Genomic DNA, 25,775 nt, shown 5'->3' with positions numbered 1-25,775 from the left:
TTATAATGAACATCAGTAACAACCTTATATCTTATTCATATCCCATCTCCTTCGCCAAAGGACTTGAGGTGACTTCAAAAAATAAATTTTGTAAGTTTAATAGTTGCAAGATCTGGGCTGAGGGAGGAAATATGGGTTTCAACAAAGGTCAGAAGCAAAATGAACATAGAGGGATACCTATCCCAGTTCTCTACACTTCAGGCTGGTCACAAAAATGACTTTAAGCTCTCAGCAGTCGAAGCAAAGAGAAAGACAAAGTTAATATTGTCAAAATCGCTACTGAGGAGAAGCTCGGCCCTTCCCAATGCCAGATTTCATAGAAATCCCTCCAGCTGTGCTCCCATAAGGGGCATGCACGCGAGGCCGGGGGTGGGGGGCTGCTCTGTGGGGGAACCAACATACTCAACAACAACACCCTGATAAAGACAATACTGTTTTTTTTTAAAGGTTTTGTTTATTTATTTGAGAAAGAGAGAGGAAGAGAAAGAGCACAATGGCAGGGGCGGGGGGGAAGGGCAGAGGGAGAAGCAGGCTCCCCACTGAGCAGGGAGCCAGATGTGGGACTCGATCCTGGAATCACGACCTGAGCCAAAGGCAGATGCTTGACCGACTGAGCCACCCAGGCGCCCCAAGACAATCCTGTTTTTTATGTTTGTGTCTGTGGCACCCTCCACACAAGGCAGAGCCTCAGAACCAGAAAGCAGTTCAAAAGAGCATTTCTATAAGAGGCCAAACATGCAGTATGAAAATGCATTCCCCTCCCTCACCGCTGAATCCAAGGGCAAGATCTAGAATATGGAGACCAGGGGTTTCGGAAGTGGGATGGGCAAGACAATCCATTAAAGAGCAATACTTGTGCTTAGATTTATTTTTCAGGTTAAAAAACAAGCAGCATTACTGATATCTAATTCTAAGATGCGGATTTATACTGGTGCCCTATCTGTGTCAACATAAAGTCTACAAGGTGTCCTCAGGGAAGAATGCAAGTTGTACAATTGAGAAGGGTGGCCTGGGTCCCCTGGCATTTTCATTTGCTTTCAGTTTATTGTAACGTGGTGCAGCTTGTCTGGGCCTGGATAAGGACATTTGTAGATTATATTACCTAATTTTAACTAAACCAATGCTCGCCAGATCACCAAGCGGCTTAAAGCATTTCCCACAATGAAATAGGAAAGCAAAAAATAATACAAGCGCAGGGGAATGACAAGAACGTGGCAGAGCTGACCCTTCTAGTCCTTGCAGGAGTCTTGCATCAGCTACTTTATCAGGTGTGAACAATGAAGACCTAATCAGATCCCCGGGAAGACAGCTGAATGGACAATTAACACAAAGGAGACTATTTCAAATATCCACTACCATTAGCATTAAACTTCACCGGGAGCGTCTATTGTACCTTGAGATACCAGGTAATGATCACATGAAGCTACTTGTAGTTACCATGATACTGAAAAGCAAAGCATCCAGAACATGAAGACCAACCTCGGTGATTTTTTCAGTAATGTTTCAAGACATGAAATTTAATCCAGTCCTTTACAAAATATTGTGGCGTGCCATGATACATGTGAGAAGCCTTTTCAAATTTCCATAATTCAATAAAGAAAAGCCAGAAGTCTCACACCACTGCAGAAATACCTGCTCTTCATGCCACAGTACAACTGGCTGCACTGGTATGTGGGGAAGAAAGTGATGTCAAGCTAAGACGCACTCCTTTGTCAGTCAAATATATCTAGAAGACATATAGGAAACATCGCCGCAGACTGGAAGAAGCAAGCATTAGAACAAATTACGCAGTGTGGGAGGGCTGCTATACAGTTGGATGGGAGTACAGATATTTCTAACATGTCGCAGCCTGAGGTATTTGCTAGATTCTATTTCAATAATAAAACCTTTTTTTTTTTCTGAGCCGCTAAAGGAAAGATGTTCCAAAGAAGATGTTCCAAAGAAAGACATTCCAAAGTAGATTGATTGTGCAAAGTGGACGACTTATTTAATAAAAACAATATTTTAGGGGTGCCTGGGTGACTCAGTTAAGCATCTGCCTTTGGCTCAGGTCATGATCCCAGGGTACTGGGATCAAGCCCCATATCAGGCTCCCTGATCAGGGGGAGACTGTTTTTCCTTCTCCCTCTGGCCCTCTCCCTGTGCGCTGTGCTCTCTCTCTCTCTCTTGCTCTCTCAAATAAATAAATAAAATCTTAAAAAAATATATTTTACGGGAAAAAAAATCTAAATTTACCTACCAATGAAGCAACAGCATTGCTGTTAGCCCCCAAACTCCCACCAATTTGAGAAATACCTCACTGTCTTCTTTTCAATACAATTCCTCCATTGGATCTCTAAACCCCGTTCCTCAAGATTCCATCCTGGAAGACTGGGGGGTAATGTAGATTCATTTAACCAGATCTCATACAGAGATAGGCAGATACAGGGAGGATTCCTTTAGCTTTAATTACAGCTCTTCTATTTTTCTTCCCTTAAAAAAAAACCTCATAGGATGGTTTGAGGTCAGTCATTTCTAGAATTTGCCCTACAGCAGCATTATCTGGAGGCACTCTTGCTAGCTACCCAGTTCCATCCACTTCCTTCTGAGTCTGGAAATGGACTGAGGCCTGGCCATTGTTATAAAACACATAGAGATCGGGCATCATGGCTTTTAAGTCACAAATAACCTGACTAGGGCTAGACTGGTCCCAGAAGTAAGTTCAAAGGTTTACCTATGCTCTCTTTGGGGCTGGGTCCTGACCCCTGGAGCACAGTGGCCAAAAGCTGTAATTGTAGGTAGCAACTGATACTATTCCCTAGAATGGTGTCTGTGAGGTCACCGGAATTGTCTGGAAATGGGCAATCAGTTGCAGAGTGTACCCTCTCTCCATTACTATGGTCAAAATATCTTTCAACTTTGTACTCAAGAACAATACACATACAGAAACGTGCACATATCCTAAGGGTGTAACTACGAACTTTCACAAAATGAGCACGTGCAGCACCCAGGTCAAGTAACCAACCAACGCCAGCACCCGTCCTGTGCTCCCTCTGCGATCCTGACTTCTAAACTCACAGATCACCGGGCCTACTTCTAAAATACTTAATAGATAATGGAATCATGTAGCGTATATTCTTTTGTGTCTGGCTTCTTTCATTCAATATTATGTTTGTGAGATTTATCCATATTTTTGCAGGTAGTTGTAGATTCTTCTTTCTCATTGTTGTGCATTTTGTTGTGTGAAAATACAACAGTTAATCCATTCTACTTCCGCTAGGCATTTGGGTCATTTCCAGTTGGAGTTATTATGAATAATGCCGCTAAGACCACCCTAATACTCGTCTTTTGTAGCCATATGTACAAATTTACTAGGAGAAACCTTGCCGGGTCAAAAATATTTACTTTGAATTTCTAAATTTACTACCAAGAGCCTAGCCATCTAAATTGTTTCCATTCCTGGTCCCAAAGGTGGACACTGTGACATGGGAGAGCTAAATACAGCATTTCTCAGAGTGCACACAAAAACACCTTCTTCCGACTCACCTGGAAGCGTGAGCAGGTGACTCTCTGCTCGCTGATGTTGGGGAACTGGGTCTAGTGGAAACAGGGGGCTTTAGAAGTCAAACAAAACTCATTTTTAATCCCAGCTTTATCAGTTAGTACTTGATCTTTGGAGAATTACTTAATTCTTGGTTTCCTTATTTATCACACAGGGAAGAGTAATTCTTACTTCACGGGTCCACAGCCCAGTTAGATGAGGTAACACGGAGAAGGCCCCAGCACCAGTACCCAGCACAGTGTACGCTATTCCCCCATTTGCCCATGGAGGACAATGAGTGAGACCCCTAGCCTTAAGCCCGACTATAGAATAACTTCCTTTTAAACTAAATAATGCAGAGGTACGATAGAATTCACTATCACGTTGACTATGCCTACGGTCAATATCAGGCCACTAGAGATAAGCACAGAAGTCTGCATGTACCAGAAACAGGCTTTCGACATCATTCACGATGCTTCTATTAACCCATTATTATTCGTTGTTATTCTTCTTAAACACCAGCTTAAATAGACATCACCCCCCTTTTACACGGATGTCAGGTTCAACGTGCATGAATTACTAAGTGGAAAACAAAAACACCAAGTCAGAGACTTGGGCGGGAGGGTGGAGAGGATATGAAAATGAATCCAGCTCGCTGGGCCGGCCCCGTGTGGCCCGCACATTATTACACAGGCGCACGCTAACCGGGCTTGAGGCTTTATTTTCTAATCACTGTGTTTTCAAGTGTGCCTTCAAGATTGTTGAGTGTTCAGCTGTCTCTTTATCCCCAAGCAGGGTCAGCTTCCCCAGCCTCCCATACAACCTGTCTCATGCTGGGATAAAGAGGAAGGTAGAAATGTTAAAACAATAATGCTATGGTCTGAGGCCAGCAACGGGTAATCAGACCCTAGCAAGGTAGAAGCTGTTACCTGGGAGATTATTCCAAGAAAATAGGCCTAGCTTGCAATGACTTGGTTTGCTCCTACCTTCCTTGCTTTCTCCTTTTCATCCTGCCCCCAGGCATCAGACCGAATAAATCTTTTTTTCTACATTTTTTTCACCAAAGGGCACCAAGAAGTTTTGTGTGGGCATGAGCCAAAGACTCAAGAGTTCCAAGCCTATGGCCTGAGCCACTGTTGGACTCTAACCAGAAGCATTAAGTGTAGGTAGGTGGCTAGAGAAGGCCCCCAGAGCTCAATGCCATACTGCTGTGCCTCAAAGAACACCCAGTATTTTGAACTTCAGTATTATGAAATCAGTTAGGAGGTTATTGTTCACATTAAGAAGAGATTCAACCTAGGTTTCTTTGAACAATGACTAGAAGTTCGTTCAGCATGTGATTCAGAACACATTCAACCTTTCTGAAGAAGCTTCTGAGGAATAAAGTGGGAGACAGCAGGTTCGTACAATACTAACGTAAAGTTCCAGAGTATTTTGCAAACATGTTATTCATATTTAGCTGATGTGTCCTGCCATAAGATCATTCAACCTGTTTTTACCCCAAATGGAGAAAACCAAAAGGAGGGGAGGAGTGGGGTGGCCCTGATTTGGGATAGTAGCATGAGATCAAACAGAACACATGGGGGTGGGGCATGTCCCATGGCTGGGAAGCTAGAATCACCATCTTGGAGCTGGGGAAGATCATCTCTTCAGCCTGACATGGGTGACAGAACAGGGGTCCAGAGAGGGAAGCCACCGGCTTAAGCCCACACAGTAAGTCAATGGCAAAACTCAAGTCAGAATGAGACTGTGGGCTCCAGCGAGCCAAGACCAGGCTGCAGTGTACTTGTCTTGCCAGGCGCCAGCCCTTCCGCTGTGGGCCAGCCCAGTTTCCCTGGAGCTCCCAATCTAGATCTGCCTTGATCTTGGGGGTCTGTGTGGAGCCCCAGAAGCCATAAGGGAATGGATCCATTCCCTCTCTCCGGAACCACATCTCATCAGGAACCATCAGCCTTCCCACCCTTCCCTAGCCCCACCCCTAGCCTGGAGGCCTCTGGAGAGGAAACCCCTGGGGTTGGACCCAATTTCTCAGGCTATCCCATAATTACACTTCTGCACCCACCAGGACCTAGCCACTAACTTCACCTCCGCCTTCACAGAGAAGACTGAAGCTGTCAGATAAGAGAGGCTTTCAACATTCAATACCCTCTACCTTTAAAACTTCTTACCCAAAACAGTCTTGCCAGCTTCCTCACCATCACAGTGAAAGAAGTGTCTCTTTTCCTACCTGAAGCCAATTCTCCCACTTGTTCACTGGAACCCAATGTCTCCAGCCCAACGCTCATTCCCTTCCTCATTTTCCCCCTATCACTTTCACTTTCTCCCACTGGCTCTATGCCATTTATATTCAAGTACAAGTTACTACCATCTTACAGCAATGAGCCAACCAAAAGCCTTGGCACACTGGATGGATGGAAGGAAGAATGGAAGCAAAGGAGGATATATAGAAGGAAAAAAAGAAGAGAAAAAAGCTAGCTTCTCTCAACGCTAAATCCTGATTTATCCACCTTTGGATCCTCCACATTCTATCTGTTTACCCTTTCAGTCAAGCTTCTACCTCCCCACCTTCTAAAGCCTCCTCAACTCATTGCCGTCTGGCCTCTGCTTCCATCACATCACTGAAACATCCACCAGTGACCTCTTCTTTCTAAATCCAAAGGAGGCTTTTCCTCATTATCTCATTTAATCTTTCTGCTGCATTTGGTTCTACTGGACATTCCCACCACAGAGCTTATCCTGCTGTTGGCCCCCTGATCTCCCAGATATTAGACAAGTACCTCTCTGTCTTCTGTTTATGATCCTTCCTCTACTGGCTCTTTAAATGGCATTCCTCAGGGTTCCATTCTGAAAAGATTCTGGGATCAAGTAGATTAATTTCACCAGATTTCATGTAGAGACAGGCAGATATAAGGAGCCTTCTAATAGTTTTAATTACAGCTCTTCTATTTTTCCCCTTCTAAGAACCTGATAGTATGGCTCAGGATCAGTTATCTTCTAGAATTACCCTGTAGTAGGATTATCCCAAGGTGCTCTTGCTAGCTAACCATTTCCATTACCATTTTCTTAGTCCAAAAACTGTCTGACTCAGTTTCACTCCTGTCAATTTCACTACTTCAATTTCACTTCCATCTCCGCCATGCTGAGCTCTTCCAGATCTCCCACTCCAGCTCAGAACTCCCTGAGTTCCAACACCAAACACTGACTAGACACCTCCAAGTGGAAGTTTCCGTGGCATCCCCAAGAGAACTCTTACAAACTACTGTCCCCTGACACTCGCACCTCAGTGATGGCACCCACTTGAGGAAGCCAGAAAACGGAGTCTTCCTTGATACTGGCCAACCCTCAGACTCAGTTATCAAATTCTGGGGTGTTGACCTCCTTAGTGTCTCCCATATTCATCCTGTTCTCTCCACCGCTGCCCCATCCATAATTTCAAACTTAAATCTCGTTAGCCTCCTTTGGTTAGCCTCCTAACCAAAACACATAGGGCAAAAAGAAATATGAAGAGCGCAAAATATGAAGTAAAGTGATTTCTTCGCTACGAGTAAATGTGTGTGTGCGCGCACGCGTGCACACGCTAGACAACACGAAATTTATTTATCGTTGCGGCTTCTCCCAGCTCATCCTCCACAAGCCTGTGCAGCTGTCTGAGCTCCCTCTAAAGTCACCTATGGCTACTGAGCACTTAAAACTGGCTAGTCTGAATGTAGATGTGTTGCAAGTACAACATACACTCCTCATTTCACACTTAGTATAAAGAATATAAAATACCTCATTCATTATTTTGATATTGATGAATGTTGAAATGATACTATTTTGGATATATCAGGCTAAACAAAATGTATTATTAAAATTAACTTCACCTTTTTCAACTTTTTAAACCGTGATTACTAGAAAATTTTAAATTATATTCTTTTCCTACTGGACAGCGCTGGCCTAGAGGCTGGAGTGTGCCACTTACAAAGGGGACTTAAGAACCCCTCAAAAGCAGACCGATCCCTCCCATGTCCAAAAATGTTTGTGGACCAGCAAGTTGCATCTTTCCTTCAAATGCAGGGACGCGTCTCGACTTGGGGACCAGGTGAATGGAATCATTCCTGCGGGGAAGTACTTCTGCTCAACGGATAAAATATAGCTTAAAAGGTGTGTAAAGTCCAACATATTAAAGTCAAATTTACAAAAAAACCCACAAAAACCAAAAACCTACCTCTCTTACCAGGGATTTCAGCATCCTGGCTTGTTTCCACATACCAAACTACTGTCTTCTGTTAAATGGGAATGATTTTCCAGGCCAGGGGCAGTGGATTACTTCTTTTATTCCTCCCCACAGCACGTGGGGCATTGCTGTACATGCAAGCTGCTAACCAACTGGCTAACTGGATCCTGTTGAGAGGGGACTGAGTTTTCTCTCAGGTACCTTCTGAAGCCCGGCATCACTGAACGCTTTAAATCCTCCTCACTGCCCGAAGACACACACGCCCCTCTCATTGCTATATGCACAAACACCAAAGTGAAACAAAGAACCTACCCATCTTTTTACTGATTTGGATTTATCTCTTCCATAAGGACTTTAGCATTAGGCAAATGGGGGGGGGGCTGGAGGGATGGTGAAAGAACAAACTTAAAAGAATGGAAGAAACCGATTCACTGATTCCATGCTCAATACGCCTGACAGGTATTGATCTGCAAGAAATGGAAGTTGCATTTGGACCGAGACCAACAGGAAGAGGTCTAATAATAACCTTGGGCAGAATTCCAGTTGACCACAGTAAATGCCCAAGGAAACTCATGGTTGTTTATTTTCACCAACACAGCACATTAAGTATCTCCCTTTTTAAAATACATGCTGCTCTGTGGTTAAATAGACGGTGACACTAGTAAAGGCAGTCACTGACGTCTCTGGAAATCCAGTCATCTTTCTGAGCATTAGCGGGTGAGCATCCTACCTCCCACCTGGCACAATGCACCTTCTGCAAGACAGCAGTCTCTTGGCACTGCTCCACTTCGAAGTAAAGCCTGAAATGAACTCCTGCTAACGTGGCATATCGAACCAGCCCTTTTCCAGTTCCAAGGCCTTCTCAGTGGATCGGTGGTACATCCATCTTCATGGGAGTGACCACTGCAGGCTAGAATCACAACTTCCTTCTCGTAGCACAAGGCACTCCTAGAAGAACTTGACCAAGGTCGTTCGCCAAATCCTTAAGCAGACAGCTTCCGGGGAGGCTGGGCCATGTTAGAAAGGGTTTATGGGGTATCTGCTGGGCCCAGAGGATTTGTCTAAGCACAATCTGAGATATGAGGACACGGTCCTTGCCTGAAAAGGGTCTTCATCCCTTAGGAATCAGCGCTATTACATCATACCGCCTATGACCACTCAGTTTCTATTCTTGACAGACAAGCTTAGGAGTCACTTTGCATCATGTTTAAGATCAAAGGGGGGATAACAAGTCAAGGATCAAGAATAAATACTTTAACAATGGAAAGGAGAGTTCTCAGAAACATCCCAAACCTGAACACCACGGTAAAGTAGTGAGAGTATTAGATTACATCCTAAGATATAAGCTTTATTAGAAAACCGATTCACTGATTTTCTGTTTATTTCTTTTCTAATTTCTTTTTTAAAAGATTTTATTTATTTGAGAGAGAGAGAGAGCACAAGCTAGGGGAGAGGGACAAGCAGACTCCCCACTGAGCAGGGAGCCCGATGCAGGGCTTGATCCCAGGACCCTGAGATCATGACCTGAGCCAAAGGCAGACGCTTAACTGACTGAGCCACCCAGGCGCTCTCTTTTCTAATTTTTTTTTTACCAGTGTTACTTAATTCTTTTTACTCCTCTCCTGACGTTTTTTTTTCCAATGAAAAATAAGGCAGGTGGAAAAACAACAAGTACTTCTTTCAGAAAAATTTCTCCCTGAACATGATTACATCGCATCCTCAATGTCCTTATCAATTTGCTAGTTCCGAGGATCTAAAATATAGATTGTTTCCAAGCCCTGCTTATTTACGTGTGTCTGCTTCCCACTTCAATTCCTTAAAGGGCTATGCCAGGCTCTGGATTAGAGACCAGAGATACACTAATGACAGGACAGGTTTCTAGTCCAGATCCCCCAGCAAACTTTGACTCACAGGGAGGTCATCACACTCCTTTCTGCCCCTACTACACCTGCTAATACAGCTCTGAGCATGTGGTGCCCATATCAACTCGTAGGCAAAGTATCTGTTTATGTGTCAGTCTCTTCTAGAATCCCTAGATCACAAACTGCTTGAGGACTCAGCTTATAGTAGGTACTCAATCAGTGTGGGCTGAGTTAAACAGGATCACAACAGACAACCTTCGCTGAAAATATGTAGGCAAATGCACGTAGACACAGGGCCACTGTACCCTCCTTTTCCAGTGCCAAGCTAAAAAAGAGAGCACAGTTCATTACAAAAAGGGCATTTGACAAAACTTCTGAGACTTAAATAAAATTTGTACTTAGACAATGACGTTCAGCAACGTAAGTTCACATTCCAGTACTTGCAGCAAAGCTTTACGGCCCTTTATATACCCAGAAATTTCCTTTTCAGTATCCCCAGGTAAAGTCACAGTTTGGGGAGCCAGTGCGTGCCTCAGCTAATACAATGAGAACCATTTTGCTAACCGCTACTCTTTTTTTAAGACGATGTTTTGTTATTGAGTCCTGTTGCCTCTAAACTATATGAATTCCAGTTTGATAACAAGTGGGAGAAGAAGACTGTCCTCTGAAGGGAAATCTGTTAAGTCTTTCGTGAACTTTAAGTAACTTTGGAACTCATCCGCCACACCCTGCTGATGCTTGCAGTGCCAGTAACCCACATGTGATTTGGAGCGATATGGGTGGGTGTTGGGAGAAACAAAGAATTTATATGTTTTGAAATGTGAAGATATTAGCAAAACTAAAGATCAAGAGAAACTACTAAAAACCATAAGAAGAAATGCTATTTAACATCTTCACTTGCCCCTCTCTCCATCATCAAAATTTCTCAGTAAGTAGTAAGCATGTGCCATAGCTATTCAATTCAAATCATTAGCAAAGGAAAGTCGGGCTCTAAAGTATACATCTAAATTTAGAATATACCCCTACAGTGATCAAAGTTGGCTGAGAAAAGGTGATTCTAAAAATTGAGTAGGGGGTTATAAATTGGCTGCAGCCTCTGTTTAAACAGAGCAAAATTTCAGTAGACCATGATAACGATGGACAACATAGAAAGTTTTCATCAAAGGTAGATCGAAGCCACTGCTTTCACCGTTCGACTTCTGTACACACACACTCTTACTTTAAGTTAGATGTGCATAAAAGATGGGAAGGCAATGTACCCACTCTGGAGTGTGTTGCAGGGGAAAGATCTTCCACTTGGCAGGTGTAGAGCTCTGGGTTCAAATCGCACCTCTAGCCCTTGGAAGCAATGTGACTTTGGGGAAAGTCGCTTACCCACTCTGAACCTCAGTTTTCTCATTTCTAAAACAGCAGGGACGTGGAGGTGTGACACTGCCCGCTTTTCAGGGGTCTTTAGAGTCACCTCCAGGATGAGACATCACAAGTCAGAGTGCAACTTCAACGTTCTTCCTTCTCTTGATTTCCTCTGCCAACCCTCTCTCGGGCAGAAGCAACCAAGGGGCAAAATAAGTTAAAAGGCAAGAGGGAAGGAAAAGAAGTGGGCAGGAGAGACAGATGATGCACAAAGTGGAGCTGGATGCTGCCTCACTCTCCCCTGCCCTTTACCTGTTGGGAAGGTGTGTGATGCAAATTTGAACACCGGGGTTAACTTTAAATATATATATATGCCATTCAGTAAGCGGCTCAAGTGCTAGGGGGAGGTTTATATTAAACTGTCCTAAGAAAAATAAATTGTATAAAATAGAAACACAGTGAAGAAAAGCCCACAGCACTCTAATGTAACTGCCTTCGTTTTCATGTTTTGGGAAGTTGTTCTAAGGCTGCCTTTGAACCTTTGTAACCCTTATGAAGAAGTAACAGTTTTGCATGATGGGCCGGCCTTGGAATCTGTGAGCCTTCATTCAGGGAGCTGAAAGAAAATGCCACATCGCTAAATACTTTTTAAAAAACCTCTTCCCAGGGTCAAACTCCATAGCCAATCAAAATATGGCACCTCTTAACTGGGGGGAAATCGCTAGAAAAAGGATAGCTCTAACTAGTGTGCTGCTTGGACTTGAGGGTGCAAAGAGAGGTCTCTCCAAGTTTCCCAAGACTTCAGGCCACAGAGAACCCACCCCCCATTTGGTGTTTTTGATTCCTTGAGGATGTTCGCTGAGGTAGTTGAGAACCATCTTCCACACCTGCTTAAATAAGCATGCCCAGTGGCAGAGAAACTGATCAAATTTGGAATACCAATCACTGAGATGGAAGGAAGCTCTGAGTGCCCCGTTTCCACACTTTCGTTATTAAAGGCATACAACCCTTTTCTAAGTAGTAAATGTAACTTCCCCCGGGTTCCCACTACCTGAAGACAAACCCTCCCAGCACAGTCCGGAAATGCTTCGGATTCATTTAAAAGGCACCTTATTTCTAAATACATCACTGAGGGCTTCTTTTACTTACTCATTTTGAAATTTTCAAACGAACGGGGAAGTTTTGCTTCTATATCGTTTCCATTTTTCCAAAATTGGCATTAGGCACCAAAATGAGTTGGGCACCGAATCATTTCTCAGCTAGAATTTAGAACTTAACAACGGACTCGTCTCGAGCTTTTCGAAGAGAATACCATTTTAAAGCGCACTGTAGGATTTTTATCTTCAGATGAGAATCTACCTAAAAGGAAAAAGGCCATCCATCCCCTCCTCCCAAGGCAGAAAAACAGCATAGCCCAAGCAGCCCGTTTCCTACCCAGCCAATACAATAATGCTTTGTAAGCTGAGAGCAGCGCCCCAGTATAGAAGCTAAGTATAAACAGCTGAGAAGGATTAGGCAGTAGCTCCATTCTCATTTACATGAAAATCCTCCTAGCATCGTTTTCCTCGCTGGCTGCAGGCGCATAAGGAACTCTTTTGTGCCATAGCCAAGCATAACATTTGCATCCTTTGTCTTTACTTACCAGTCGAGGCTGTGGGCATGTGTGCTCTATTTCCTCCATGGTTTCTGAGGGAGGCTCATTGGAAAGGGATTTTGGGATACCTGTTTCTGACTCAGCATCAGTGGTAAGTACTGGCATGGCCAGTGAATGCTCCCTCCAGCTCTACACCCTCTGTGAGTCTCCTCCCAGGCAGAAAATGTTTTCTTTGTCACGTATTTTTCTCTTCTTCACCCATCCCCCTTCTTCGCCCCTTCTTTCTCTCTTCCCTGGGGGAAGTGAAGAGGTTCGGCCCCCCCCCCGACCCCCACCCGTTTCCTTCTCCGAAAAGCCAAAAGGCAAGGCCTCAGTTTATCACTATAACAACCAGAAGGCACTGGAGCGGCGGGTGCGGGATACAGTACTTCATTTGCATGGAGCGCGCTGGTTGGCTACTGTCATCATAGTACCACTCCGCCGGGGAGCGGCCGGGCCCCATTGGCTGGCCCGCGGTGCCCACGGGGCCCGAACTTGCTGCTTTTGTTTCTTCTGCTTAATTCAGTTGCAAAGGTCCCTGTCTGCGCGGGGCAAGGAACCCGCGCTGTACTACCCAGATAAGATAAAACCGCTTCCTGAGGAGCCCACCAGGACTTCTCGACGAAGAACATAACAGACCTGCACTAAAAAAGGACCACATTCCTGGCATGTTTCCCTATCATAAGTGTTTGATGTGCTACAGTCAGAATGTTGCTAAATAGGAGTCACCCTGAAGACAAAGCAACATTTGGGCCCAAACTCCCTGTGCCCTCAATTGTCAGCTAGCCTCAGAGGGCCTCTCAGGGCATTTATTGTGGGCACCCGAGTGTTCACCCCCTTGACTACAACAAGAGCACTGACAGCCCCCCCCCCCCCTTAGGCCTGGTGCAGCCCCAGAGCCTACCCCTGGGGCTGCCCTGGGAGGAATTTTTGAAGGAAGCGGATTGTCTGACAACCTGCCTCGCACCTCTGACTGCCCTCCCAGTGGCTTCCTCCCTCAGCCAATTCCTCTCCCCGGCTATTCTGCGTTTCCTCAATGAACTCTTGTTGCCGTTGTATGCCTTTCAATGCACTGTTCCATTAACTGGTCTCTTATTCCTCCACTCCCCTTCTACCAGTCGTGGATACCATTTCCTAAGCACCCTGCTCTCAGCCAAGTGCTCACAGCAATCACAGAAACATTCCAGTTGCAGTGTTAGTGATGATGTGCCTTAATGTCTAAATCATCCATGAATATCCCCCATTTTACGAGGGGTGCTCCGAAGACACACACTGAAAGAACTTACAAAGGTATTCATTCTAGTGAAATATCACACTTCTAGTAACATTAATAAAACTCATGATAACTATTAGAATTTATTAAGCACCTGCACAGTGCTAAGTGCTTTACCCAGATTTTGTTTAATCTTCATTGGAACCCAAAGAAGTCGATCCTGTTATTATCCCCATTTCACAGGTCAGGAAACTGCAATTTAGAGTAATTGCCCAGGGCCTCAAACTCATAAGCAGAGTTGTGGGGATTGGAAAGATTTGCAGGGGATGTGGGGGAGGAGCTGGGATGTAGCAGATGCAGTACTGTAGAAAAAGCACCTTGGTAGGAGTCCTCTTAAGACAAGTCCCTGGGCTTCTAGATCTTTCATTTTAATCTATAGCAGTGGTTTTTCATCCACATGTGGTCCAGGACCAGCAGCAGCAATATCAGCATCATCTGGGAGCTTGTTAGAAATGCAAATTATTGGCCGCTCAAGATGAGATTCTGTAGGTCTGGGGTGGGGCCAGCAATTGCATTTCTAATAAGTTCCCCAGGTTGATACTAATGCTGCAGGTCCCAGGACCATGCTTTGAGAACCAGTAGTCCAAAAGATGGGATAAAAATACTACCCTGCCTCCCTCACAGAATTTGGGAGATCAAATAAATATCATGTGAAAGCACTTTGTAAATTAGAATGTGGTATACTAATGGGCTTCATTTTCATTACTCCTCAAATAAGACAGCTAGCCTTAAAAAGAAAATGGACCCTGCAGCATAAATTTACAGCTCGACAGTTACAGATTCTGGCACTTTACATGAGAATGACGTCACCTGACTGTCACCTGTTATTACCTATGCTTAAAGAGAGCTCCAATAATGCAGGAATTCCAGTGACGGTGGGCCATCTGAAAAGGGGGAGTCCTACCCACTTCCTACCCTTTCCTGCCTGCCCTGTCAGCCCTTCTGGAAACAAAACACCTCAAGCTGCAAGTTTAGTTCTAACAAGTCCTTCAGCTTGGAAGAGCCAAACCCTGCAATACTTTTAGGAGGCCCTTTCCCACCATGCTGGGTGATATAGGCATGATATCGTTCATCTAATCTCAGTGTTTTCTTTACCTTACAGCGGCAGTTCTCAAAGTGTGGTCCCCAAAAGAGTAGCAACAGCAGCCCTGGGGAATTGTCAGAAATCCTTAGTCCCCACCCCAGATCTACCTAATGAGAAAATTCAGGAGGTGGAGACCAGGAATCTGTGTTTCAATAAAATCTCCAAGTTTTGGAGGCATTCTGCCATATGCTAAAGTTTGAGAACCACCGTCTAGAGCCACAGGGTCCCATTGGAAAGCCCTTAACCCTCTGACCCACGCTGGGTTCTGGACCACCAAGCTGCCAGCTTGGTTCCTAATTCGTCCTCTACTTCCTTCTCTAGAATGGGAGGATCTCCTGTTTACCTGCCTATTTAGCAGAGTCCTGGTGTCTAGCGGGGTCCTTGTGGGAGTTATTTTAACTTGGGGGCTTCCTAATGCTATTAAGGTGATCAGCTGAGAACAACCAGTTAATTCCATAGTATGGAATTAAACATCCCATAACCCTCTAGGGGTTATGCCGAGGGGAAGGGGATGACTATCAAGGGATAACAGAAGGGAAGTTATTGGGGTGATGGAATTGTTCCCTATCCTGATATGGTAATGGTTACACAAATGTATACACGTGTTAACATTGTTAAAAACTCCACACGGGATATTTGTCGGGACATGCTAACAGCCTTTAGAACGCTCACACCCTTTGACCTAGGAATTCTGCTTGGGAATTTACCCCCAAAGAAATACTCAGAGCAGCACACAAATAATTGTGTACAAAGACACTTAATCCAGAATAACTTATAACAGGCAAAAAAAAAAAATTACAACTTGCAGCAATAGGAGTAAGGGTTAAAACAAAGCACATTCACACAGTATTACATCGGCACTAGTGGTCAGATCAGCGCTGCCCCTCACAAGCCGCTCATCTTTACTTCTACCATTTATTAGGTACCCCTTACATTCTCGGCACTATGCTCGGTACTTATCATGAGCTGCTTGTGAGCCCCAAGACACCTAATCAGATATGAATAGTGGCCCCACTTTGCAGACGAGGAAACCAAGCCCTAGCGATCGTCCCATCAGCTTGGAAGAAGCTACAAATGACATTATTCTTCCTGCAAGCGTTCGTCACTTCGACAACATCAAATTGTTGAAAATGCCATTCCCAAAGATCTGCAGCGAAGAACTAAAATTATCTCCTCAGAGCAGAAGCTGTCTGAGCCCGATCCCCCCAGGCCTCATCATGGGCGACAACCGCCAGCCCGCTGCCAACTGCCGGCCACGGCGTCTCTCTGTCCGAGGGCTTTCTTGGGCCCTGGGAGACCCCCCTACCCACCAGCATCAGGGAGGCAGGGCTGAGGGGCCAGAAAATCAGTGGCCCACATCCCTAAGAGCTCTCCACCAGTGACTGACAGGAGTGAAAGTATAAACACCCCAGCGCTCTCGGCCCTCAAGTGGAAGGACTGAGTCCCATGCTCTACATGGACTCCCAGGCTTCCCCGGTGCGATTAAGTTCCAACGGCCACCGTGGTAGCTGGCTCGACAGTACACCCTCCATTGCCTGCCTGCCTTTCCTAGTCTCCCTTGCCCACACTCTTGTAGCTGTTGCCTGGGCTCATTTCCCAAATGAACTACTTGAACTTGAATCTTTGTCTCAAGATCTGCTTCTGGGAGATCTCCAATTAAGACTATTTCAGTGCCTCATCATAAAGTGTTAATACCTGGTTCTTATGGCAAAATATCTTTTATACCCTCATATGGATACAAATGAGCCATAACATCATATGTTAGCATATTGTCTGTTAGCCTATTTTTTAAAGTAGGCATTACACTTAAGCTTTCTCTTCTTTAAAAATACCTTTTTCTTCCCTTTTATTTTCCAATCTTTAGTCATCATTTTAGAAATTTTATATCCATTGTATAAAAATGTTAGCTCAACCCGTACTGGTAATTTTAAATTATTTAGTTACAGTTTGTATGGCCCCCCCAAAATATGATACTGCTCTTAACATTTATCAAGAATGCCATGTGTAAAACCTCCTTTCCAAATCCTTCCTCCTTACCGTCAGTCCTGTCTCCACTATTTCTTCCACCTTTCCTTTTTCTTTCTCGTTCATTTTTTTCTCACTGCCTCAGATATACCAGATAAGGAATGTATCACAAAGTGAGAAAGGAGATTGAAAAAGCAAGGTAAAGTTGACGGAACTTAGGGTTTCCTGGAAACCATTATTACCTTCCGTGGAATTTTGTTACTTTTACGGCTCTATTTTGAGCCACTTCCCAGTTTTCCACATGTGGCTTATGGTTTGGGCCTAAAACCTGACATAATCCAGAAAGAAAATTCCACCATACCAAGTAATGAAACTCATGCATAAATCCTCTTCACCTACTTCAGGAAAATTATGGTAATAAAAATGTTTTTCAATGTAAAGCATTTCATCTCTCGCTTGGTGCTTTTACACATTGAATTAAATCATAATAATATTCCAAGATGGACAGGTTTTAATACCGAAATTTTTCAAATGAGCAAACAGAATCAGAAAGGTTAAGTATCTTCAGTAAGGTCACACGGTAAGGGGCCAAACTACCACTTGAAAACCGGGTCTCTTGAATCAGAGTTCAACCCTGTTTTCCACCAAACTACACTGCCTCACTTTTCGATCTGGTTATATTTGCTTTGTTAACTAGGCTGCTGGGCTAACTCATGCAGAGTTCATCATTCCAAACAGCCCCTTCCCTGCTTTTCTATTGGATTCGAGTAACATGAAGCACTCTTCACTTATATTCGTTCAGTTCATTTCGTATCTCCAAAACCATGGACCTGGACTTACTGTAGGTGCTTGCATCTACTTAGGAGAGAAAAATAAACATGGAGGCATTGCCTGATTCACCAGTGGGTCAAAAGCCAGGCTGATACAGGTCCATGACCTATACAAGCCATTAGGGGGGAAAAATAATAGACATAAAAAGTAGTCAGAGCTTCAAAACTTATTTTTTTTAAAGATTTCATGTATTTATTTGAAAGAGAGTGAGTGAGAGAGCACGAGTGAGGGAAGAGGCAGAGGGAGCGGGACAAGCAGACTCCCCTCTGAGCAGGGAGCCCGACAGGGGACTAGATCCCAGGACCCAGGGATCATGACCTGAGCCGAAGGCAGACACTTAACCAACTGAGCAACCCAGGGGCCCCAGGAGCTCTGTTTCTTAGCATTCAAAGACACCATGCCACAATGGTTGTGCCTGTGTTTGAGAAGGTCCTAAAAGAGGTAAGTTGTTGTTACCTACATGAGATGTGTTTATCTAACTGCTGATGATAAAATCAGTTATAAGCATAGTACATTTGGTTTTGCTCTAGAAAAACAGATATGATAGCAGCTTTTTGCATAAATTAAAGTTGCCCTTAGCTGGAATAAATCATTCTTATTGACATTAGCAGCTGTGTAGTCAGTAAAGAATTATTGTTGCTATTACTTGGTGGTATTTATAAACACTTTTATTTTCTAAGTGCTTTACAATCACTTATTGTCTAATTAATATCTAATCATCTGTTTACAAGTAATAATCACACATGTAGTGCAGTTTAATCAAAACTCCAAAGGCAGCCGCCATCATGCTCAAGAATATTGTGTGAATTTTGGTCTCTCCTTGATGGGGTTTGGGTCCAGACATATGGCTGAAACAGATGCAACTGCAAAAAAAATGAATAGAGATTCCTCACTTGGATTTGAGCATAATTTGGAGTCAAACTTTTGCACACCAAACAAATTATCTGAATGTCACTGGATAAGTAAAAATATAGGTAATCTTCACCACTTAATGGCTCAATTACACATAGAAAATTTTTAATTTAAGCCACAAAATTGGATGATAGTTTATAATAAATGTTCAAGGGCAGACACCGACTGAATATTGGAAGTGTTCGTCACAATCATCGTTTCAGTGATTACCATGGAAAAGATCAAATTTAACAAAGGTGGCTCGGGGAGGATCGAGGTCTAACGCAGGTTCAAGTCTAGACCAAGCTACGGTCAGTATAAACACCTGCCAGACGTAATTACCTACTGCGATCCCCTGTCAGTCCCCCCAAGTGTTATTCTATAAGTAATTAAGGGAACCATGGAAGAATTTTTTTAAGCAGGTGAAGGATATGCATACTAATGCAGTTTTCCCATCCATTTTCCTACAAGTAGAATCGCTGAGTCAGGGTATTTGCATTTTCAAGGCTTTTTGGAAGTGTTTTTTGATACTCTTATCAAACTGTCTTCCAGAATAGCTGACCAAATTTACACTTCTGATACTCCAGAAGAGCTGTCTTTCTTGGCTATTGGTATGCTGAAACCAGTTTCCTTCCTTCTAGGTTTGCCACCAGGCAGTTTCCCAATACCGCAGCAAATACTGCAGGGTCCTGAGGACTGTCCCGGGGCCTTGTGAATGTGATTACAACGTGCTTGACTGGCACGTGAGTCAGCAAAGCTATCTGAGCCGAGGATGGATAAATCGACTCCCAAGTGAACCATCATTACAATTCTGGGACTTTTTACCAACTGATTTTGAACGGCATGAACTCAAGAGTGAAATCTTCATCTTGCAAAACCTGCCCCCAGAATCTTTGAATGCCCAAAGAGAGATTCGGTTTGGGGCCACCTGACTGGCTCCGTTGGTGGAGGTGGAGCGTGAGCCTCTTGATCTCGGGGTTGTGAGTTCGAGCCCCACACTGGGCGTAAAGATTACTTAAAATCTTCAAAAAAGAGAGAGAGAGAGAAAGAGATTGGGTTTCATCTTCTGTATTAGTTTCCTCTTGCTGCTTGTAACAACTGACCACGCGTGTTGTGGCTTGAAACAACACAAATATATTCTCTTAGTTCTGGGGGTCAGAAGTCTGAATGGGTCTCAGTGGACTAAAATCCATGCGTCAGCAAGACTGCATTTCTTCTGAAGGCTCCAGGGGAAAGTCCGTTCCCTTGCCTCCTCCAGCTTCTAGAGCTGCTCGCATTCCTTGGCTCGCAGCCCTCTTCCTTCCGTCTCCCCAGGCAGCAGCTGCCTCACTGCAGCCTCTGCTCCAACAGTCACGTCTCTCTCTCCCCAGCCTGCTCCTCTCGCTTGAGAGGACCCTTGGGTTTACACTGGGCATTTGGATAATCCGGGATAATCTCTTGCATCTCAAGATCTTCAGCACATCTGCAAAATCCCTTTTGCCGTGTCAAGTGGGATAGTTACGGGGTTCCCAGGTTCTGGGAATTGGGATGTAGACATCTCTGGGGGGCCATTATTCTGCCTACCACACATTCCTTAGCATGAGCTGAACCAGGTAGCTCACCTCCAGATATTGGAACAATACATTGCCTATAATTTTAAAACAGTCATTTGTAAAACCCTGCTTTGTGTCAATCACAGGTGCTAGGCCAGGCTGGCAGGTAAGAATCCGTGCATAGAGAGGTTAAGTGATTTGTCCAAGGTCACAGAGCTTTGGCAGAGCTGAGTTTCAAACGCAGGTCTATTGGACTTCAAAGCCCCCGTGGATCATACGCAGCATCTGTCGCTCAGCATTTCCCATGCTCTGCTCTCTTTGCTCCCTTTGGATAGCCTTCATGTTGAAAGCTTCTCACTTAGTTTGACATTTAATGATACAACCCAGCTAGATAAAACCTTTTATTAAGCCCCTATAAATCTCATATTTGACTCATTCAGTAGGTGCCAGTGGAGGATGTCATCAGGAAACTCATTCAAGACGATGTCTCCACACGCTCCAATAAATCTTCCCAAAAGCAGCATCGGATGGGTTCTCCCCCCAGAATACGAACAGGAGTGGACTCACCAGGTCATCTTCTCTGTGGGTGAAATGTTACTCTGAGAAATACCAGGTGGTGCCAGTGAGAAATGATCTTTCCAGCAGCCTACAAGTATATCCACTCTCTTACTCTTGAGAAAAGAGAGCCTGACACTTTAGGGGTCTCATTTCATGTCTTAATCAAGTTTCTCACCCTCTCTGCTTCACTTCGCAAAATTCTCAGCCTTGGCTGTGCACGACAATCACCTGGGGAGCTTTCAAAACCACAGAAGCCTGGTCCCCACTCCCCAGAGATTCTGCCCTTATTGGCCTGGGCTGCAGCATCAGGACTTTGAAAAATACAGAACCAAAAAAAAAAAATTGATAACCACAGAGATGAAATGAAGCAGAGATGGTGAGAGACTTTATTAAAACATAGGTTTGGAGGCGTCTGGGTGGCTCAGTCGCTTAAGCATCTGACTCTTGATTTTGGTTCAGGTCATGATCTGGAGGTTGTGAGATTGAGCCCCATGTTGGGCTCTGTGCCCAGTGGGGAGTCAGCTTCTCTCCCTCTCCTTCTGCCCCTCTCCTCACTCACGCTCTCTCTAAAATAAATAAATAAATCTTGACAAAAAAAGACATAGGTTTTGACCCTCAACTATTAGGCTCTCTTTTTTCCAAGAATGTCTATTTTGTTTGCATCAAAAGAAATAAACTGTATTAGGTCCTGTATCCCATGAAGGCAGCCATGTAAAAACCTTCAATATGTCCAAAAGCAATCATTTTAAACATGTATTTATTTATTTATTTTTAGAGAGAGAGAGCCTGCACATAAGCAGGAGGAGGGGCAGAGGCAGAGGGAGGGAATCTCTAGCAGACTCCCCACTGAGCGTGGAGCCTGATGCTGGGCTGCATCCCACGACCTTGAGATGATGACCTGAGCTGAAAGCAAGAGTCGGACACTCAACCAACTGAGCCACCCAGGCGCCCCCAAAAGCAATCATTTTAAACACCTACTCTACTTAAGTGCCAGGTGAGGGGCTCTGTGGAATGACTCAGTAATGGTGCTTGACAGTAACTATATATAGTCAATGTCCTGCCGCAGAAGCCCATTCTTGCTACAAGGATAAATACTCTTCAGTAAGTAAGTAAGCAAGCATGAGATAAAAACACTTCCAAAGAAAAATAATCCTTTATTTCTGCAAAGTAGCCTGGATAACCTCACCACATGACTCAACTGTAGGAATTCAAAAGCAATAAAACCATCAGCATTAAACCATGGCAGTCCCTAGCACATATCAATACTACCACTGCTCAAAACACTTTTGGAATAATTCTTTTGAAATTTTCATCATGGCAATTTTATAAGGCCACTTATGCAAATCGGTTTTGGGGGTGGTAGAGCATGCAACTCTTGATCTCAGGATTGTGAGTTTGAGCCCCACATTGGGTGTAGAGATTACTTACAAATAAAATCTTAAAAGTAAGAAAATCAGTTTTTATATGATCAAATCAGTATTTTTTGGATCCAAAGAGGTATTAACCAGATTTCCAGATTTACCATTTGCTTATCAAACTATCAGTTGGCTTTAGGTTGTTTCAAAAATATTGGAGGGGGCACCTGGGTGGCTCAGTCGTTAAGCGACTGCCTTCGGCTCAGGGCGTGATCCCGGAGTTCTGGGATCAAGCCCCACATCAGGCTCCTGCTGGGAGCCTGCTTCTTCCTCTCCCACTCCCCCTGCCTGTGTTCCCTCTCTCACTGGCTGTCTCTCTCTCTGTCGAATAAATAAATAAAATCTTTAAAAAAAATATTGGAAATAACGCTCGAGGATGATTGTGTCCTCTATTGACATCCAGTAACAACAGAGGAGTGGCCTACTCTGGCAAGAAATTCCTGAAGAGCTAGAGATCTTAGTGAGGAAGGTGACCCCAAGGCTCTAAGGTCAGTTCTTTAGAGCAGAGGTTCTCGTACTTTAATGTGCATAAGAATCACCTGGAGAATTTGTTGAACTTGTTTCCCAGGCCAGGGAAGGCCCTTGATTTTCTCTTCAGCTGGTATAGGTGCTGCCTGAGGCCCACACTCTGAGTAACACTATTGTAGAGCTAAACTGAAGATAAAAATACCGATGTGAATATATGAGTTTTATTATCCTTTTTTCAGAAAGGACAGAAATTGTCCAAAGGACTCAGGAGCCAATTTGGAGAGACTCTTGTCAGCCAAAGATGGAAAGTTTGCACGTCAATAAGGATGAGAACTGCAGGGGACTGAAATCCGCCAAATACGTTTAAATCCGCCTGTTCAGGGGCGCCTGGGGTGCTCAGTCAGTTAAGCGACCGAGTCTTGGTTTTGGCTCAGGTCATGATCTCAGGGTTGTGAAATTGAGCCCCGTGTCAGGCTCTGGGCTTAATGCAAAATCTCCTTGTTCTTCTCCCTCCACCCCCCTCTAAAATAAATAAATAAATAAATAAATCTTTTTAAAAAAAGGAAATCCACCCATTCATAATTCTATTGAACAAAATCCCAAACAAACCAAAAACCTCAGTTGTCTGCATTGGTGGGTACAAGAGATCACACACATATTTTGAAAACTGGAAGTCAGAGGGAAAGAAGGCATTTACCTCACCTTTTCTATTCAAATGTACTTCTGAGTGACCAAGTAGTGAGAGTGTATCATCTGAGAATGAGTAATAAAAGTATGAAGATAGCAAAGAACTTGATGGATTGGACCGTCCCTATTTGATAAGCCCTAATGAATGATTGGATCTAGGCAATGAGCATCGGCAACTGCCAACATGACAAGAAGACAGACAACTGCAAATATTGTACACACCTGAGAGAAAGAAGTCCATATACCACCCATCAAATAGTTTGTCAAGCAAACAGAACCTGGCTTCAATCACACCTCTTGATCAGAGCCCAATTTATGGGAAATACACAAGGGATCCAGGAGTACCTTACCACCACAGGGATGCAATCAGCAAAATCAAGATTGTAGGAAGCTCTATAGGATAAACTTAGTTTCTGCAACCAAAAAATTGCAAGAAACCTATGGATTAGATGAAATCTAAAAGACACAGCAATCACAGCAATGTAATATATACCCCATATTATTAGGATCCTAATTCAAAACACTGTAAAAAAATTACAATATGTATGAAACAATTAGAAATTTGAACAGTTTTGGGGCACCCGGGTGGCTCAGTTGGTTAAACGTCTGACACTTGGTTTCAGCTCAGGTCATGATCTCAGGGTAGAGAAATGGAGCTTCGAGTGGGGTTCTGCACTGAGCACAGTGTCTGCTTGAGATTCTCCGCCTTGTCCTCTGCCCCTCCCCCCACTCTCATGCACACACTCTCTCTAATAATAAAATAAATAAAATCTTTAAAAAAAAGAAATTTGAACAGTTTCTGGATGCCATAAAAGAATTATTATTAAATGTTTCATGTATAATGATATCTTATTTATGTTTCTTTAAACTTTATTTTAGAACTATACAGAGAAGGGGCACCTGGGTGGCTCAGTCATTAAGCGTCTGCCTTTGGCTGAGGTCATGATCCCAGGGCCCTGGGATTGAGTCCCTTATCGGGCTCCCTGCTCACTGGGGAGCCTGCTTCTCCCTCTGCCTCTGCCTGCCACTTCCCCTGCTTGTGCTCTCTCTCTCTGTCAAATAAATAAATAAAATCTTTAAAAAAATAAAAAAGAAATAAATACGCAGTGAGGTATTTGCAGATGAAGTGTATTGTGTGGGTGTGGGGAATGGTTAGGGCTCTAGATGAGTGCTTCTTAACTGGGTGGAACTCGGTCTTCCGACGGACATTGGGCCATGTCTGGAGTCATTTTTGGTTATCACGTCTCGGAGGCTGCAGCCATCTACTGCTAAACTTCTTATAATGCACAGAAACAGCCCTCCACTGTGGGGGGATGGCTCTGCGCAGACACCCTGACAACCTTGAATGTGTCCACATAGTTCACTTTGGCAAAGACTCGAACTGCAGCTCACCTGAGTGTTGGCAGAATGTCTCATGATCTTCCTAGAATGTGAGAGGCGGGAGGCCTGTTAGGAGCTGCTTGGAGGCCACCTCCCACTTTCTTCCGTATCTCCACTATGAGACTCTCATGAGGCAGTTTCTTTCTTTCTTTTTTTTTTTAAAGATTTTAAAATTTTTTTGGAAAGAGAGTGAGAGTGTGCAGGGGGGAGGGGCAGAGGGAGAGAGGAATCTTCAGCAGGTTCCATGCCCAGCACAGAGCCCAACATGGGGCTTGATCCCACAACCCTGAGATCATGACCTGAGCCGAAAACAAGAGTTGAATTCTTAACCGACTGAGCCCCCCAGGTGCCCCTCATGAGGTAGTTCCTAATCGCCTCTTGGGTTCTGTTGAGGTATGGGGTTTCCTGTCCTGCCCCCCACTGCAGAAGAGAAAACCAATTAGTTGCCATCTATATTGGGCTCCTCAGCAACAGGAGTCTAGAGGTCATCTGGCCTCTTGTTTCATGCTGTCCTTCGTGTGTGGGACAAGGACTATAGGAAGCTGGCACCAATGGCTACCTGTCTTTCACTAAGTAAGTAATCAACTGTCTGAATCCAAAAGCAACTCAATATACTTTTACCAGTCAAATCAGCCAGAACTCGGTTTTGGTCTTGCCTTGTCTTGTGTCTGTACTGGACACACATTACACGCAGAACAATTATCCAGACCCAAATAATGCCAAGGCTGAAAAGCTCTACAGGCAACAATATTGGTCCTGAGTTGATCATTGTTGAAGCTACGTGATGAGTTCATGAACAGCAGAAATGGGAAGACATTGTTTTGTCTAATTTTGCATGTTTGAAACTATCCCTAATAAAAGCTGTATTTTTTATTTTTTAAAAATTTTTAAGTAGGCTCCACATCCAACGTAAGGCTTGAACTCACCACTCCAAGATCAAGAGTCACGAGCTCTACCGACTGAGCCAGCCAAGCACCCCGAAAGCTGTGTATTTTTCAAAAGATAGAGAAAGAGGAGAGAGAGAGGGAAAGAAACCTTAAGAGACTCTTAATGAGAGGGAACAAACTGAGGGCTGATGGAGAGAGGCAGGTGGGGGATGGGCTAAAT

General features: G+C 44.0%; 1 protein-coding gene across 3 annotated transcripts in view; it reads right to left on the bottom strand.

The window, feature by feature from the left end:
* PCYT1B (phosphate cytidylyltransferase 1B, choline) overlaps positions 1-25,775 on the bottom strand; it is a 127,333-nt gene that overhangs the window by 91,782 nt on the left and 9,776 nt on the right. For 2 of the 3 annotated variants that reach the window (XM_087859480.1, XM_045787115.2), the window contains exon 1: positions 12,594-12,806. The exons of the other annotated variant lie outside the window; for it this stretch is intronic. In XM_087859480.1, coding sequence (XP_087715606.1) covers positions 12,594-12,710 — 117 coding nt within the window. In that variant the 5' untranslated portion in view covers positions 12,711-12,806. Of the gene's footprint in view, positions 1-12,593; positions 12,807-25,775 lie in introns of those variants that run through there. 3 annotated transcript variants of the gene reach the window in all.

The sequence above is a fragment of the Ursus americanus genome, chromosome X, assembly GCF_024610735.1.
Source record: "Ursus americanus isolate L20-20 chromosome X, mUrsAme1.1.p, whole genome shotgun sequence".
Classification (NCBI taxonomy): Eukaryota; Metazoa; Chordata; class Mammalia; order Carnivora; family Ursidae; genus Ursus; species Ursus americanus.
This window is presented reverse-complemented; position numbering and strand designations above follow the sequence as displayed.